Below are 16379 nucleotides of genomic sequence, written 5' to 3'. Positions count from 1 at the left end.
ACAAGACAAATACTCACTCTGAAGGACTAGTGAGCAATCCAGTGTCATCTCTTCCACAGGAATGACAACCACATTGGAGAAAGAACAATTAATACTTTAAACAAAATACTCTTTTTATTAGAGTATTTTTGATTAAACATACAGAACTCAAGATTGCTATTTAAAATTTGTATCGCTCGAAGTTTTTCCCTCTAGAAGGATGGTAACACAATCTCAGTGCATATTATATGGAAGGATCATACCTCTCAAGTGTCTCGCTCATAAATCAGAGCAATACTGCATGTACTTGGTGTGCAAGCAAGGAGGGAGTGCTGTAATGCAATTAACAAACAAAAAATGCACCATTGATACATACACAGTCAGCTCCATGACCAGGGATCCGGAAAATAGCATCACGTGGCTTCAGGAACGAAGGAGAAAACAGTTCCTGACCATGAAAAAGAAATAGGTAACATTCATATTTGTACAAGTCCTAGGCATTCTTCCTTTGTAAGGACTGTAGAGGACTGCAACTTTAGCCACTGGTTTGGAAGATTTTCTGAAGCCTCCATTGTACTGGGGGCCTGGGTGCGGAAATCTTGCTGAAAAAGGGGAAGAAACACATGATCCTACAGCCCTCGTGCAGCTCCAAACACCACCATCACAGGCAGCCTGGTGAAGCACTTGTCTATGCTTGAAATACTGTCTCCTTTGGACTGGCTTCTGCACTGGAGCCTTGGTACCTGCTTGTTCCTCTGTTTCACACACAGGACATTAACAAAGCAGCGTGTGTAGGTACCTACACCCCTGCTGGTCCCACCTGCCAGTACCGGTTCCTGGAGCACACCCCATTACTACCAGACTTTGTATATATCCATATACATTTATGAACATATATATATATATATATATGCAAGCTTTATACTTTGTTTGCATCCACACACAACTACTACAGCTAAGACCTGCAGTTCTGTGCCTTTTCATACTGTTAAGCAAAACCTAAGCAACTGTCAGCTTTTAATTCTACATGGTTAAGTTTCATAGACTTATTTTTAAAGAACTGAAAAATAAAAGTTTAGAAGTAAGTTTGGTCAAGGTCATCACTGCGCATGGTACAGGAAAACCTGGTTAAGTGGTACTCATTAACTGTGTTGTGATGGAATGTCTAATGGCAGATTTATTCAAACAAAAAATCCGGACAATTGAGAGGTATGCAGAAAACTTGTCTTAAATACTTGAAGCTACATGTGCAATCTTACAGAACACAAGCTACAGTTACAGACATAACAGTAAATCTTATTAACCAATAGTGCATAAGAACTTAAAAACAGTCAGTGACATCAGTTCAGCCAGTGACTTCCGAAAAAGTCATGCCTCAGCTGCATTGAGGGGGGGGGGAAAATAACAAAAAAAAAGGGGGGGAAAAACTCAGGCAAGTTTAACACAAAGTTTTAATCTACATTTTAAAAGCTGTTTTATTATATATTTATATATATATATGCTATGTATAAAATAAATTAAAAAGGGGGAGGAGGAAATAGTTTTGTATATGCTTCAAATTAACACAGACCAGTAGTTCCATAAATGAACATTTTACCATCTTTGTGGTAAAAAGTTGACATAAAACTTCAAAACCATACAATACTTATAAATAGAAAGAGTTCAAAAGATACTTTTTTTAAAAAATGGAATTTAAACATCATTTTCTCTTCCCCTACAATACACTTGTTTTGTATGTCAGCATCAATACATTTACAGAGTATTTGAATGTCACATCCACAGAATCGGTAACAAAGCAGGTAAAAGAGCTAGTGGTGTTAAAATTTAGGACTCTTCTCCCAGATAACTCTACCTGCTCCTCAGCCTTCTCTTGAAATGAAGGCTATCAACATTCATCACCCAGTCTGAGGTATGGGCAGAAGAAAATCTGCAACCGGTACTCTCCAACCCACCTTGCCTCTGCTAAAATATAACAACAATCTATTGATCTGGTAATTGGCAATGGTGGTGGGCAATCTTTTACCTCCATTCAGCTTGTATATAATTTAATCCTGGTATTAAAAAAAAAAAATTGAAAGATAGTATTAATGCTTAACTTAAAAAACAAAAAGAAAACCAAAAAAACCCCACCAAAACCCCCCAAGTTTAAATCTTTGAAACTATGTTTAAATGTTGTTCCTGGTTTAAAGCTTCACATAAAACATTGGACAGAAGGATAACAATTTTAAACCAAGAGAGCACCTAAAAACATACCATAGGTAAAAATGAAATCAATCATCTCTCCACTTCATAAAAACGTAGAAACCCTGTCAGCAACAGTAGTACACTCAGAACGAACAATGTCAAAAGGAGCATCTAGAATACTCAAGAGGCTTGCTACGCTACTTCTCTTTATTGCCCATTCTCTCATTTGTATGGATGGCCACTGCATGACAAGACGCCTGTGGATAGTTCTCTTATCTTCCTTTCACCACTGCTGCCAGCTGAAGTCGTCATTGCTGCCAAAGACCAAGAAAAATCCTAGGATCGTAGCAAAGATGACTGTATTCCCGGTAAGAACGAGTGCACACGCGCCCCAGTAAATCTGTGAACAGGGGGAATTCAGTTAGACACGTTTGGAGTTGAACCCTAACAAGACAAAAGGTAACATCTTATTGTCCCATTCTCAACAAAGTTCAGTAACATGTCCATGATGCAAGAGGCAATGTCTCATTACTTGTGCTTACACCGAGCAGGCTGGGTTTACCCAAAATTACTTGACAAATTCACAGCCAGCCAAGCAGCACTGCAAGTTTCTCCCAGCTGTACTCAAAGCACAGGCTAGCAGGCTCAACTGGTTTGGTATGTAGAGTAAGGCTAGACAACAGCATCAAACACATCTGCAGCCCAGCTATGCTGTAAGACTGTTAAAAACAGATATTTAAGGTCTTCAAAACCCCAGCAACAAAAAAGGAGGTGGATGTTTTCACAGGAGAGTAAGTGGATTATGCAAAGGATGTGAGGCATTCAAACTGCCCATTTGAACTCTTCTTGCCTAAAGACATTTATGAAAGTGCACCCCATGTTTTTTGACTTGGTAGCGCCTTCTGACATCCACTTTAAAAGTGAACTTTTAAAGTATTTTAGTGAAAAGCTGTATACCAGGAAGTACGTAATGAGAACCTGGAAGTTTTTAAAAATTACACCGATATCATTTACACTCAGTAAAAAAATGCATTTTTTTTGTTTGTTTGTTTATTCATGCTGCTTTAGCCCAACTATTCCACAAACTGTCTTCAAAGTATTCTTTACACTTCTATATTTGGTTACTTCCCTGTTAAGTTTTCACAGTATTTTCTGTCTCATTTTCTCTGCATTGCTTTGTTAGGCTTTATTCCATGACCACGTGAAGCAATTGGCAATCACAATGGTCTGCCATGCTCCTGTTTCTGTATTGATTTTTCTTGCCAAAAGAACTCTTATTCAGGTTCCAAAAGTATGGAATTATAAGAATTATTTAGTGCATGAAAGCTTTACCTTCAATTAAAAAACAAACAAACAAACATGAAGAACGAAGTTTTCTAGAAAAAAAAATGAAAAAGCAATCACAGCTTGAAATATTACTAACCAGTTCTGCTCTTGCAAACACTATGGGCAGCCCAAACGCTGAGACCACAATGCCTGTTGTAAGGAATATTGCTAACTCCTTGCAGGCATTACTTGTAGCATCTGTGTCATCTACCAATCTTCTTGCTATGCAGTATGGGATAGGGGAAAGGATGTAAAAAAACAGAACAAACAGTGGCCAGTACTGGCTGAAAAAGAAAGGAGAAGAAAAGTTTTAGTTAACTGGATTTACTTCCTGCTCCTCCTAAAATCAATGCACTTTTCCCCATCCAGCATCCCCATTTAAGAAAGACAGACAAACCCAGAGAAGGCAAATCCTTTGCCTTGAAATGAGCTGACATTTATCCAACAGACTATTTGTGAGTGGCTTCGGCTGACCTCAACGGCAGCAGAGCTCACTAACAGGATATTCATAAAGCAAGCCTAAATCTAATGCCACCTCACAAGGTGAGCTTAACTCCAAGTTTATCCTATCAGCTGTACTTAAGAATTGCAGAGATACCATCACAGGGCCCTTACATCATTTTGTCAATAAGCTTTCAGTGCACAGATGGAGCAGAGTATTGTTCTCAGCCCATACTCAGTCACTGCAGGGAACCAAGACTTTCATTTTTTTTTTTAAATCTGAGTGCAACCGGCAGAAACCTACAAGAAGTACACCACCATATTTGGCAACACTTTGCTTTGTTGCTTGCAGCGCCCCAGACTAGATTTCTCAGGCACACAAACACAAGTGCACATTGTTTCAGTAAAACTTTACTGCATTGTTTGAAGGGAAACCGCATAAGGGTCTCCTTCCTAAGCGTTTGTGCCACTAGCAATGGTTTTGTAACAAGAGAAAGCTGGCATAAGAATTCTAGTCATATATGTAGAGAACTGCAATTCACAACCAATAACAGGATATCTAGTATTTATTCAACACTGAATAAGTAAATTTAAAATATTTTCTGTAAAATCAGCATTCACTTGCAAAGAGTCAAAGCCATAGGCCTTACTATCTTAACACCTGGTCTGCTACTGGGTATCTCCGGAAAGCTAAGAGATAGGAATCAATGTAGGGAAAGTACAGATAGCAGCTGCAATTACTCGAGATGCTACATTACCAGTGTGGGACACAGCCAAGGATCCACCTGATGGTCACTGACAGCCCAGCTATCACTAGGCAGCCACAGAAAAGGCACGTGCTTCCCTGGATAACACACACTTGCCGCCCACCTCAGGAGATGCTGCTGTCTGCCTGTCAGCCACAGCGGGACACCAGTCGAGACACTCAGGGCAGCACATCCTTTCACAGTTTGCAGCCAGCCCTGGTAGTTTAACTTCTGCTGCCATTACTTTTTAGGGTTAATTAAATCCTGAATGGTGCTTTTTTTTCCCACCCCAGTCTTTTGAAGTAAAAGCCAAGAAAGCCCAACCAACCAAAACAAAATCCCCCAAAACCCCACCCAAAAAACCTAAGGCGTTTCCTACAGAGAGAGGATTTATCAATCCACCATTATGGAAGCCGGATTACTATGAAGCTACAGACACACAAAAAAGAAATGCAGAACAGAAGGAGAGTGCACGGTACTTGTACTGGGGAAGGGCACATCCGAGCATCAAGAACATCAGTCCGACCGCTCCCCCAAAGGACAGGCTGATCAGAGCTACAACGAGAACAGATCGAACCAACATGAAGGGTACAGCGCACCGTGTCACACACCGACCGCAGCCCGCAAACAAACGCGGGGCTCAGCGCAGCCCCGCCCGCCCGGCGGAGCGGGGGCACTCGGGCTCCCGCGGCGGCTCCCGGCCCCTCCCGCCCGGGGGCCCGCCCGGCCCCTCCCCGCGCGGGCCGCGTGCTCCCGCCGTTACCGGGCGGCCGCCGCGCCCCGCCGCGCGCACCTTTGATCCCGGCCATGGCGCCGCCCGTCCCGCCAACCGCGCGGCACCCCAGAGGCGCGCGCCGGGAAGCGGAAGTGCCGCGCGGAAGCGGAAGCCGCTTCCGCCGGGGGGGAGGGCCGTGCCCCGCCCCTCCCGGTCCTGCCCCGTGACGCTCACACGTGGCGCGCGCAGGGCCGCCGCCGGCGGCCCCGCCCCCTGCGCGATGCGCGGGAAGCGCCGCGCCCTGGCCGCCCATTGGCCCCGCGGCGCACTGGGGACGGGGCTTCTCCCCGGGCCCCGCCCGTTCCGGCGCGGGCGGCCGCCCCCTGGGTGGAGGCTGAAGGGCATCGGTGCTGCTATGGCGGGCCCTGCGCCGCTCCTCCTGCTGCTGCTCTGCGCCGCCGCGGGACCCGTGCTGGGCTGGGACCGACCGGGTGAGACCCGCGGGATGAGGGGGCCTCATGCGGCCTCAGCCGCCCCTGCCGCCTCTCCCGGAGCGTCGGCGGCTCCTCGCGGCCCGGCGCTGCGCAGTGCTGCCGGTTTAGCGGCGGGCGGCACGGGGGAAGAAGGGCTTGTGCCGCAGTGCGCGCTAGGAAGGCGTTTGGGTTTGGGCTCCCTCTGTATCGGCTTGTGTCGCAGCAGTAATCCCGCACTGCGGTCAGTGGTGGCTGTCTGTATGCGAGGAGTAGCCCAGAGCCGCCTCGGAAGGAAATGGGGAGCTCTGCCATGTTTCCCTCTGGATGTCTGATGCTTCCTAGAGCTTTCTCTCGTAAAGATGCAGGCTTACTGCTTCGGTCTCTGTATCTGCAGCCTTTTCCTGAGAGGAGGCCCTTGTAGGCAAGAGGAGTGCACCTGCACAAGCGCTGACAAGCACTAGGAAGAATTTTTTCACAGGAAGGGTGATTAAATATTGGAATGGGCTGCCCAGGATGGTGCTAGAGTCCCTGGAGTGTTTAGGGAAAGGCTGGACGTGGTACTCCGTGCCATGGTCCGGTTGACGTGGTAGGGCTTGTTTATTGAGGTTAAACTCGATGATCGCAGAGGTCTTTTCCAGCCTAATGGCTTCTGTGATTCTTTGTGCTGCCTGTTTCAGGGAAGGTTCTGCTGCGGGATGTTCAGGTGCTCACTTTCCACAGAGGGCAATACACGACATCCAGGCGGACAGCCGCACTCCCTCAGCTCCAGTGCACAGGAGGCTCTGCAGGGTGTTCCCGTGTCCCTGAGGTTGTTCAGTGTTACAACAAAGGATGGGATGGCTATGATGTACAGGTAACTGTTTAAAACTTGTTAAGCTGTTTATGAAATCACCTTCCCCCAAGCTGGTAAGTTCTGAAGGAAAAAAGAGTAATGAGCTAGGTTGTCAGTTCAGGTGCTTTTTGTTACATGAACTCTTGCAGCTAAAACTTAATCTAAATACTTTTAGATTTGGATTTTCCATAACTGCTATAGGTGTATGTTTGAAATATCTTTGAAGGAGCTAATGTAAAAGCATGGCATAGAAAACCTTTGTTGGTTTTAAATAAAATGATGCTTGAGTTTATAAAATCAAACTCTTGCAAACCCCAGACGATGCTCTTGAATTGTTATTGCTTTGTGGATTTCCATTTTTTATTAGCATGGACAGGGCTTCTGAATATTTGCTCTACCTTTTAAAAACTAAATTTCAGACTTGCCTGACTTTTTCTTGCTCCTTAGGATGTGAGTGCTAGTCAGTAAATTGTCATGACCCTCTGTTTTGTTAACTGTTACCGAGGATCCTGTCAATGGATAATCAGGAAACAAGGCTGAAAGTAATTGTTAAAACTGATACAGTATTGTGAAAGAACAGTCAAATCTGAATTGACAGTTGGTGCTGCTGTCCTGAATTATTAAGTTAGAAATGACTACTTTTTTATTTCCTCTCCAAAATACATGCCATGTGCCATTAGAGATCCCTGTGTTTGGGTACCTCAAGGAAACATGAGGTTGAGGATCCACCTATATTCAACCAGAGAATCCCCAGTATAATTGTTAAGTGTTGCACATGGATGCCTAATGATGTCTGTCCCAGTTTCTCTTGATTTCTGCACAGACAGAAATGGAATAGGGTGCACTGGATTTCAGGCTCACGCATTACATTTTTGGAGCTGCCATCGAGTTTGCACAGGACAGGCATTTATTAAGTAGCTGTTGCACAGGGTACAGCATGTTTTTAGAAGTATTGCTGTATCTAAAGAAAGGATATTTGAAAAACCTGTTCAGTGAAGAACTGAAATCTTCTAGAGTTGTAACTCTTCAGTGTTCTGAAAGATAAGATTTTTTTTTTTAAATTTTAAGTTTTAGGATTTAAAATTCATTTGAACATCAAATTCCTACTCCTTTTCAAAATAGGAGTGCACAGAAATGTCTTACTCTATGCCTCTTAGATGATTTGTTATTTCAGGGCGTATTTGGAGAAGCAGACAGGTGTTTTCATCTCTGGGGCAGTACGTTTTACTTTGTATTGTGTTTATTTTTCAGTGGCAGTGCAAAGCAGACTTGGAAAATGCATACCGTTTTGGACAACTAGAAGTGAGCTGTGAAGGCTACGATTACCCGGATGATCCTTACATCCTAAGAGGCTCCTGTAGTTTGCTGTTCAGGCTGGAGCTGACTGAGGAAGGTGAAAGGAAAGTGAAGAACTCCGGAAGCTTTGGCTCTAGCTATTACCAGTCAAGGAAAGATTATTCTGATTCTGGTTCTGGAGCAATTGTTGTAATTGTTCTTCTCATTCTTGCTTTTGGAGTATACAAGTTCTTCCTCAGCAACAACCAGCAGTCTCAGCAGAGTTCTGGGGACAGTGATGGGTTCTCTCGGCCCTTCTGGCAGAGTCAGCAGGCACCTCCTCCTCCTCCTGGTTTTAAGTCCACCTTCACAGGTAGGGCTCTGAGCCATTTACAGTATTCAAAAGAGCAAGCAGGATTGTCCTGTTTTATGTGTGGTAAGGGAAGGTGGGATAGAGTTAAAACCACAGCATTTGCAGGTGACTGCCGAATTGGCCTGCAGAGCCGACGGCCAGCTTTGCATTCTGCTCTTTGTTCAAAAGAGGAAATAAGGGCTTGGTTTTCCACAGGCTTTCAGGGCTGGCTGCCCTTTGAACCTTTGAAAAGCCATCTCCCCATGCTCTGCAAGCATTCTTTTCATCACCTGTGAAATAGCAGGATTGTGACAGGGGGAATGATTGTCATAGGTAATCTGGAAAAGAGAATGGTCTTACACAGCCGGAAACAAAACCATGCCAAAGGAGCACTTTGAAACTTTACAGAAGGGTCTTTCAGCCCTGATTTCATTCACAAAGCAGTTGATGGAGTTGAGTATCATGTGCCAGTCCTCTGTTTAGCAGTGCTTCAGTGTAGTCCCAGCAGCTGAAAGATCTGGTTCCCAGAGCAAAGAACAGTGTCTGTGGACAGTCATTAGCGGGTACAGCATCTGAATCTCATGTGGGGCCTTTCATCTGAAGTTGAAAATTACAAAAGCAGTGACAAGGCTGCTGCTGGGAAAAGAGGCAGTTTTTCTTTTCCCAGAAAACTGGTGAGTTCTGTCACATAACAAATGGTCTTCCTCATAGTGTCTCAGGGAAATAAACATTGCTCATCTGGTGTCTGACTAACTCATTTAACTGGCTGTAAACATGCCAGCTACTCACAGCGCTGGAACTTAAATTACATTCTCACAACTTACTTTTTTTTTTTTTTTTTTTTTTGTAAAATAGAGAAGGGGTTTTGGCAAGAAAACACATAGCAAGGATTAAGTTTACTTAGTCAAAAGTTTATATTTTAATAATGGTTATTAATGCTTTTTCCAAGTTTTACTTAAGCAGCTTGGCCAACAGAGGGTGCAGTGTAATTCTTTTGGATACCCTAGTGCAGGGTGTGCTCAGCAGAAACTTTCAGCTGTACCTGCACCAGAAGATTAAAGGGAATCTGCTTCTGTTGGCATAGCAAATTTTGGGGGTTTTTTTTTGCATGTTTGCATGTAGTTATGTCAGTCTGTCTGTCTGTGTGTGCATCAGTGGCCGTGTGTAGGCATGGCACTGGCTCTATGTGGTGGTCAATAAGAGCCCTGGCCATGACACGCAGCTCTGTCACACTGGGCTCAGGTGAAACAGTGAAGAGTTATTTTCATTTTTTTCTGTTCAGTTCCTTGTCAATTAATTGCCCCCAATGCATTTTTTCTTTGCAGGAGTGTCAAGTCGGGCAAGGGCAGGGCCCTGAAAGAATGTTTTCTTGACTGGTGAAAACTGAGACACTTAAAATACACATTGGGAGCCATATAATGTTTAACTTGTGATGTTTTTAGTAAAATGTGATGTCAGTGATGTCTCTTTAGATTTCAGGCAAAGTAAGGAGGAAAACTCTGAAATGTGGAGTCAGATTAAAAATACTAAGTGTTAGGATACTTCGTGCATTTAGTGTCTGCCTTACACTGCAGGAGCAGAGCAAAAGCATATCTCTGAGTTTGTATGTCCATGTGTTCCAGGAATGTATCAGTCTTTTGGAGCCTGGACAGTAATGAAAAGCAATGTTGTTTACATATTGCTGTTAATATTTAATTTGCCTCATTTTAAATCCCCTTAACATGCAGAATGTGTCCTGTGAAACTTGTTTAGCTAGACTATCTTAATTAAATTCTGCTTTCTCTCTGTTAGTGGTTTAACATGATTCTTAATGTTTACTCCAGATATTTCAACAAAAAATTACTGGGTTTTGAGTCAGTGTTTGGTCATGGTGCTTTTAAACAAATGGGTTGGTTCATCTCTGATTAGCATTGTTTTTGCAGCAAATTAAGTCATTTTTTTGGTTGTTGCTCCAAATCAGCATAATTTAATGGTATATCATCCCAATGAGAGTTTATCTTTCTCCCCACACATTTCAAAATGAAATTCAACATCAAATCCAGTGTAGACTGAAACCGATTATTTTATTATTGTTTTGTCTTCTATGACTTCAGACAACCCATACCAGTTTGAAGACAAACCAGGCCCTGTGTAATTTTTACCTATGTCATCTTTGGCCCACTTGTTCAGGTGGGCATGGTTCAGGGAGACCCTAATATTATCTTCAGTCCTTTTTATATATTTCCTTATGTATTAAGCCTGGGGCTGAGCTTATTCTTGCATCCATGATTTTTGCTAGATGAGAAAATTGTTTTAGTTTGGGTTTGTATTTTCTCTCTTCACTTTTAATGGAAGACATTTGTTCTGACTCAGAACCTCATGTTACGCAGGTCGCATGTAAAAAAATTTGCGACTCCTTCCCCCACGACCTGCAGTTGCATCAAGGTATTTGTCAAGCTTGGTGACTCATGCATAATAAAAACTTTGCAATGTGATTGCAGTTAGCTTGGCTTTTTGATAACAAGTGCCAGACTCGGATTACCAGGAACAATACCAGTAATGTTAGCGTTACACTGAGCCACTGTGACTCAGATTGTGCAGCTGTGCTCAGTGAGATTAGGAGCCCTGTGTCTTTGTGGTTTGCTCGCCGCACAGCGTTACCTACTTGATTTGTGTTCCTGCATCTGCTTCTGGCCTGCTCTGTGACCTTCAGCAGATTATTCTTTCTTCATTTCCTTTTCTATTTTTAATCTAGCTTGTCTGTTTATAGATCAGAAGGCAGGGACTCTTTCTATGTTTTGCAAACATCAGGGCTGTGAGATGAAGTGGAAGCAGATTTTTGACATAAAACTCTTTACAGTAGTGTTCATTTATGTGGGTTTTCCTGCTTTCTGAAATATGAGGCCTTTCAAGTTAAGCTTGATCAAGAATCTGCTGAAATCAGGACAGTTTGTTGTCTAATTTTCCGTTATCTCTAACAGGAGAGAACCTTGTTGCAACAGCTGGCCTGAGGATTAGGCTATTACTAACTGATGCTTCCTATCTTCATTTTGTTTAAGATGACAGCAGCTTCGGAACGCATTCCCATCATGGAACCAGTTCAGGACCAGGATTTTGGACTGGATTAGGAACAGGAGGCTTGCTAGGCTACTTGGCAGGCAGTTACAGGTAAAATATGTATACTATCAGATTTTAAGCATTTAAGCTTTCAGGGGATATGCCATATACTATGTTGACATTGTTTCTAAGCTTTCAGGCCTGTGTCATTCAAGCTATAAAATCCTACTGCTAGAAGAATTTTGAGCAGCTCTTTGTAGCACCAGGACCAGAGACATTTCAAACATGTTTCTGAGGAAGAATTGGAAAGACTGAGGTACTTAATTCTGCTTCCTCTGACCTGGCATGATGTCCTGCAAATTTAAATTGAGCATTTAAACGATTTATCTGCAGAATGCCTTAAAACACACATAGTCATATTAAGCATATAATCATCTGTAGGTGGGTCTCTTGTATCAGTGTCATATGTCCTAAAATAAGTCTGGATGGCCATATTTGCTATAGACTTTTAGACGTGTAGAATGCATCATTTTTAGATTAACAGTTTAAAGAGAACAATTGCTGCCATTCTAAGTTTCACTGGAGAAAATACGAGATTCCTGCAGGAAATCTTCAGAGCCTAAGCAGTTTTCTCTATTTATCAAATAACTTGCATATGTATCAAGTCTATTCCTGTAGTAATGTAACAGATTAGAGAGTAAGATTTATGGACAGGAGTGTGCTAAGCATCTTCATTGTAAAGTTGTGGGCTATTTTTAATAACAGAAGCCTTATATTCATTCTGCTAAGAAGTTTTATAAGGTATAATGTGTTGAAGTTTTTATTGGCCTGTTATTTCTTAAGTCTTAAATACATGACTCTTGTGTTGAGGCACTATATTTATGTAGTATCTACATACAGGTTAGTTCCCTGATTTCTACACAAACCTCCATTTCAGGAGCCACAAATAGTTGTTCAAGATTAGAGATGTAACTGAGTAAGTTCAAATACATGAACAAGCTTCCTAACTTGGGCTTCTTTTTGTTTAAAACAGTCTTTGGTCCACTGTTGTTTAATTTGGTATTTTAGGCTTTTGAAATTATGTGTCTCAAAATGCTGGTGCCAGGAAGTGTGAGAGAGCTATTTGTAAATTTCAACAGCAGGAAATTCCATATCCATGGAAGCAAGTAATTTTAAGTCAATGAGTCAAAGACCATGATATGTTAGTGTTATTGATATGACCTTTTCAAAATAGTTAACAGAAGGATGTTTTCTCTTGCCAAACATGGCTGGGATGTAGGTGATACCAAAATGCATTTAAACTTCAGATTTCAAACTTCTTTCTTGTCTGACAGAATCTAAGGTCAAAATTTCAGAGTTAAAAATTTCCTCATTTGCAGTTGTTAGAATTGCTTATTCTGAAGAACAAAGCTAATTTCCTTTTGAAAGTCTACAGATCATGATATCACAGCACTGGGTATCCTTGCTCTCAACGTGTTAAATTAAATAGAAACATTTCCAGCTTTGAAATAACTGCTTACAGTTTTCTCTTGGAGGTGCAGTCAGTTCTCTTGTTTGGAATGGTATCTTCTTAATTTTTCCTAAGGCCACTAATGAAGCCTTTCTTCTGCTTTGTTTCGTGCCAGAGCACAGCCGCGTTCCCCGTATCACAGTATGTGGACAGATCCCACAGCTGCACCTCCTATGAACGGGTACTCAAGGAATTCCACAGAAGGCAGCAGTTCAGGAACAAGAACTGCTTCTGGTAGGGCAAAACACCTTTTAATTTCCTGAAGCTCAAGAGACTTTGACCTATCAAAAACATGCAGATGTTAGTTGAGGTTCAACAAGCCTCTTGTTTTATTTTACCAGTTGGTGTAGGTGGCATGTAATGATGTCCCTTCCTTCCATTCCCTATGGAAGTAGGGAACCATTGTGAGGCATGAAATTCCCCACAGGCCTGCGGTGGGCATGGCACCACCAGCATTTGGCTTGTCTTCACTGGCAAGGTGCATTAATTTAAGGCTTTCCGTTCTCTAGCAAACATGCACAGACATGTTCTCTGTAGAATGCGGGTTGTCTAATGTGCAAGAGCAGAATAGTTTCCAGGCCAGTCAGCCCACAGTTGCTTGCTGTTCCATTTCACGTGAATATGTTTACCTTGTCTCCCTTGCCACCTTTAGCCTTTTTAGAACTAGAGAGTTCAGTGGAAAGGCCATGGGGGAGCTGACTTTTTTTTTTTTTTCTTTGCAGGCTTTGGGGGCACAAAACGAAGATGAAATCCTTGACATTATTACATCAGAGTGATTGAACTAAATCTTGTTGTGTACTTGTACTTCTTTTAGTAGTAGTATACTTCAGAAGTGAATATGAGGTATGAAGGACTAGGCAAAGAATTCCTCACTTTCTCTGTGGACTCTGACTGCTGTTTAGGGTATCACAGGTGCTGGAACATCCAGTGTTTCAAATCAGCAGCATGTCATGCAGAAAAAGCTCATCCAAGTTAAGAAGAATGATGTTACAGTGACTGTACTTGAGGGATTATGGCAATGACAGCCTTACCAGATTTTCAAAGCATGTATCTTACTACTCATGTTCTGGGTTTAATTTCATTTGATCCAGGATTTCTGATATTCTTTTCCTCTTTCCTGGTAGTCCAGCATCTACCTGATACGTAAGAAGGGCTGTTCTTTGAAGCTACTTTTGTTCACCTTTGCAGAATTCATGTGAACTTTACTGTAAGTGCAGTCAGCTACTCAGATAAGTGTTGGAGTTCTTCCTCAGTGGACAAGAGCAAAACTGTATATGAAGAGACTAACATTAATATTTGTATCTGTGCTGTGTGACTGTTGGAGCCAAATTGTGCAGATTCATGGATTCTCAACGTTTTAGAGCTTATCCAAGGTGACTGTGCAAATCTATGGGATTTTGTCTCTAACTTACGGGGGTAAATAAATAAGTAGCCTGGAAATTTGGACCTGTTTCTGGAAGACCGAGGTAATTTAAATTCAGGTGACTACAGATATTTTGCCTCCATCAAGGCCACAGACTTTCCTTTTAATGGTGGATGTTTGCAGTGCTGTGAAAACTTGTGATGTGAATGGTCTGTCCTGCTAGATGACCTGTCCAGGGCACAGTAAAGCATTGAGAAAGGGAAGGGAATGGTCTTAATGCAAAGATGGTGGAATCTCTGGGACACAGCAGGCCTTGATACTAAGCAAAGAAAGGAACTTGAATATCTAAGAGGATGTAAACTTCCCCAACTGTGGTTATTAAAACAAAGTGCTGTCAAAAAGTGGGAAGCAGAGAGGCCTTGCTTTGTTCTGTGATGGTATTTTGGGGCCTGTGAAGTGTCATACAGTAGTTCTTGGGTGATTTACTCTCTCCTGGGAGAGGCATTGCTGGATAAAAAGCAGAGAAATTTCTCAGGGTTGTGGGGAGAGAGGAAGAGTGAAAAACGGGCTGCTTGATTACCAGCTCTTCTCCCGAGCCATGCTAACAGAGTGTAGAAGTGTTTGTGTGTGCACAGCTTGCGTATGCTGGCAGCAGCCAGAGAAGCGCTATCTTCCAGCCTTGTGAAAATACTGTGTCTGGGAGCTGATACCTGCTATTACAGCAAAAGCAAAGCACTGCTGAGCTGATACAAGGTGCATCTGCACAAGGAGATTCAGTAGGTCTGGTTAGTCTAAGAAACTGACTCCAGCATAACTCACCAGAGAGCAGCCATGTCCATTCGTGAGTACAGAAGCTCATATGGTAACACCCAAGTTCGTTGTGTGGCTTAAGCAACCAAAAGAGAGAAAACAAGAAAAGAAAACAAACAAAAAAATACATAAGCAAGCAAAACCAGCAAAACCCAGACATCTTTATGAAGCAGACAGACAGAAAAGGTGGTTCATGAAAAAGTGCTTGTACTTCGTGTTATTTTGAAAGTATCAAATGAAATTGATAATTTGAGGGTAAAGTGGTGGTTTGCTTCTCAGAGCTCCCTGAGGGTTGGGGGAAAATAACTGCATTAATAGCCTGCACTATGAACCTAAAAAGGGAAAGCTCTACCTTTTATGAGAAGAAAGTCCATGGTAAATCTTACCTTTATGACATAGTGTAGCAAAAAAATGTATTTTAAATATGGAGTCTTTACTTATTTTTAAGTGTATTCAGGTTAAGCTGGTCACAGTCAATGATTATGCCAACTAATCGCATAACAATGAAACCGGATTTTTTCTAACTGGGTAGCTTGAAGCCAAAGTTTGCTCTCAAATTACAGTATGTTATGAAATGTTTTAGACAATGTTTACATTTTTATTTATGTATTTATAGTTTCTGCATGAAATGTGATTTGATACCTAAATCTGATGAATTACATAGATTCTGAATCTGTAGGATATTTTTGCCCTTCCCTTTGATAAAGGAATGAAATAAGTGAATAAGGAGTATTTTTGTTTTTAAATCAGTGTCTTGAGGCCTGCAGGGATGGAATTGTGTGTTTTCTCAGAGTCTGTCTCATCATCCACTTCCTGGGTTGTGTAATACCATCCTTTACCCTCAGATGCAGAGTGGGTAAGCTGTATGTTGTTTCAATAAAATAAAACAATACTGGGAATAGAGTTATTGCATTGATTAAGTTTTCAATAACAAAACACTGAACCCTATAAGAAATTGAAGGCTGTCTTGTAAATCAAGGTTTGGCATCTGAGTCTGCAGAAAAACTCTTATGTGAGCAAGTTCCTGCTCTTACAAGGTGGTGAGCTGAACCCTTCAAAAGAATTTATAATCACTGCTGCTGTTCCTGGTTGTGGACAGAGCAGAATTCAGCACAGGGACAGCCCAAGCTGATGTACTGGCTTCTTACACAGAGGTTGTGTCACTGCTGAACAGAGACGTGGTCTACACACAGAGTTAAACATCTTGGCAGTTGTAAACTGGTGTTAAACAAAGGCCTGCAAATCCTGCTGTCAGTGTTTCCTTTGTCAAATGTTGCTGATGCTCCTGAGTGAAAAGAACTTGTGGAAGGCAGCTTAAAGCTGATATTTGTGAGAGA

At 42.2% G+C, this 16379-nt stretch overlaps 2 protein-coding genes across 2 annotated transcripts; one reads left to right on the top strand and one right to left on the bottom strand.

Annotated features, from left to right (window-relative positions):
- Positions 1-92: 92 nt before the first annotated feature.
- Positions 93-5579, bottom strand: LEPROTL1 (leptin receptor overlapping transcript like 1). Its single transcript, XM_032109609.1, has 4 exons — positions 5470-5579; positions 5156-5231; positions 3587-3773; positions 93-2563 (listed from the first exon to the last, which is right to left on the bottom strand). The coding sequence occupies exons 1-4, from the start codon at positions 5483-5485 to the stop codon at positions 2447-2449; spliced, it is 396 nt and encodes a 131-aa protein (XP_031965500.1). The 5' UTR covers positions 5486-5579; the 3' UTR covers positions 93-2446.
- Positions 5580-5727: 148 nt separating this feature from the next.
- Positions 5728-15945, top strand: SARAF (store-operated calcium entry associated regulatory factor). The gene is made up of 6 exons (XM_032109208.1): positions 5728-5882; positions 6542-6717; positions 7948-8344; positions 11362-11470; positions 12985-13103; positions 13592-15945. Exons 1-6 carry the CDS (start codon positions 5807-5809, stop codon positions 13615-13617), a joined length of 903 nt encoding a protein of 300 aa, XP_031965099.1. The 5' UTR covers positions 5728-5806; the 3' UTR covers positions 13618-15945.
- Positions 15946-16379: the final 434 nt, after the last annotated feature.

Source organism: Corvus moneduloides, chromosome 5 (genome assembly GCF_009650955.1).
Source record: "Corvus moneduloides isolate bCorMon1 chromosome 5, bCorMon1.pri, whole genome shotgun sequence".
Lineage (NCBI taxonomy): Eukaryota > Metazoa > Chordata > Aves > Passeriformes > Corvidae > Corvus > Corvus moneduloides.
This window is presented reverse-complemented; position numbering and strand designations above follow the sequence as displayed.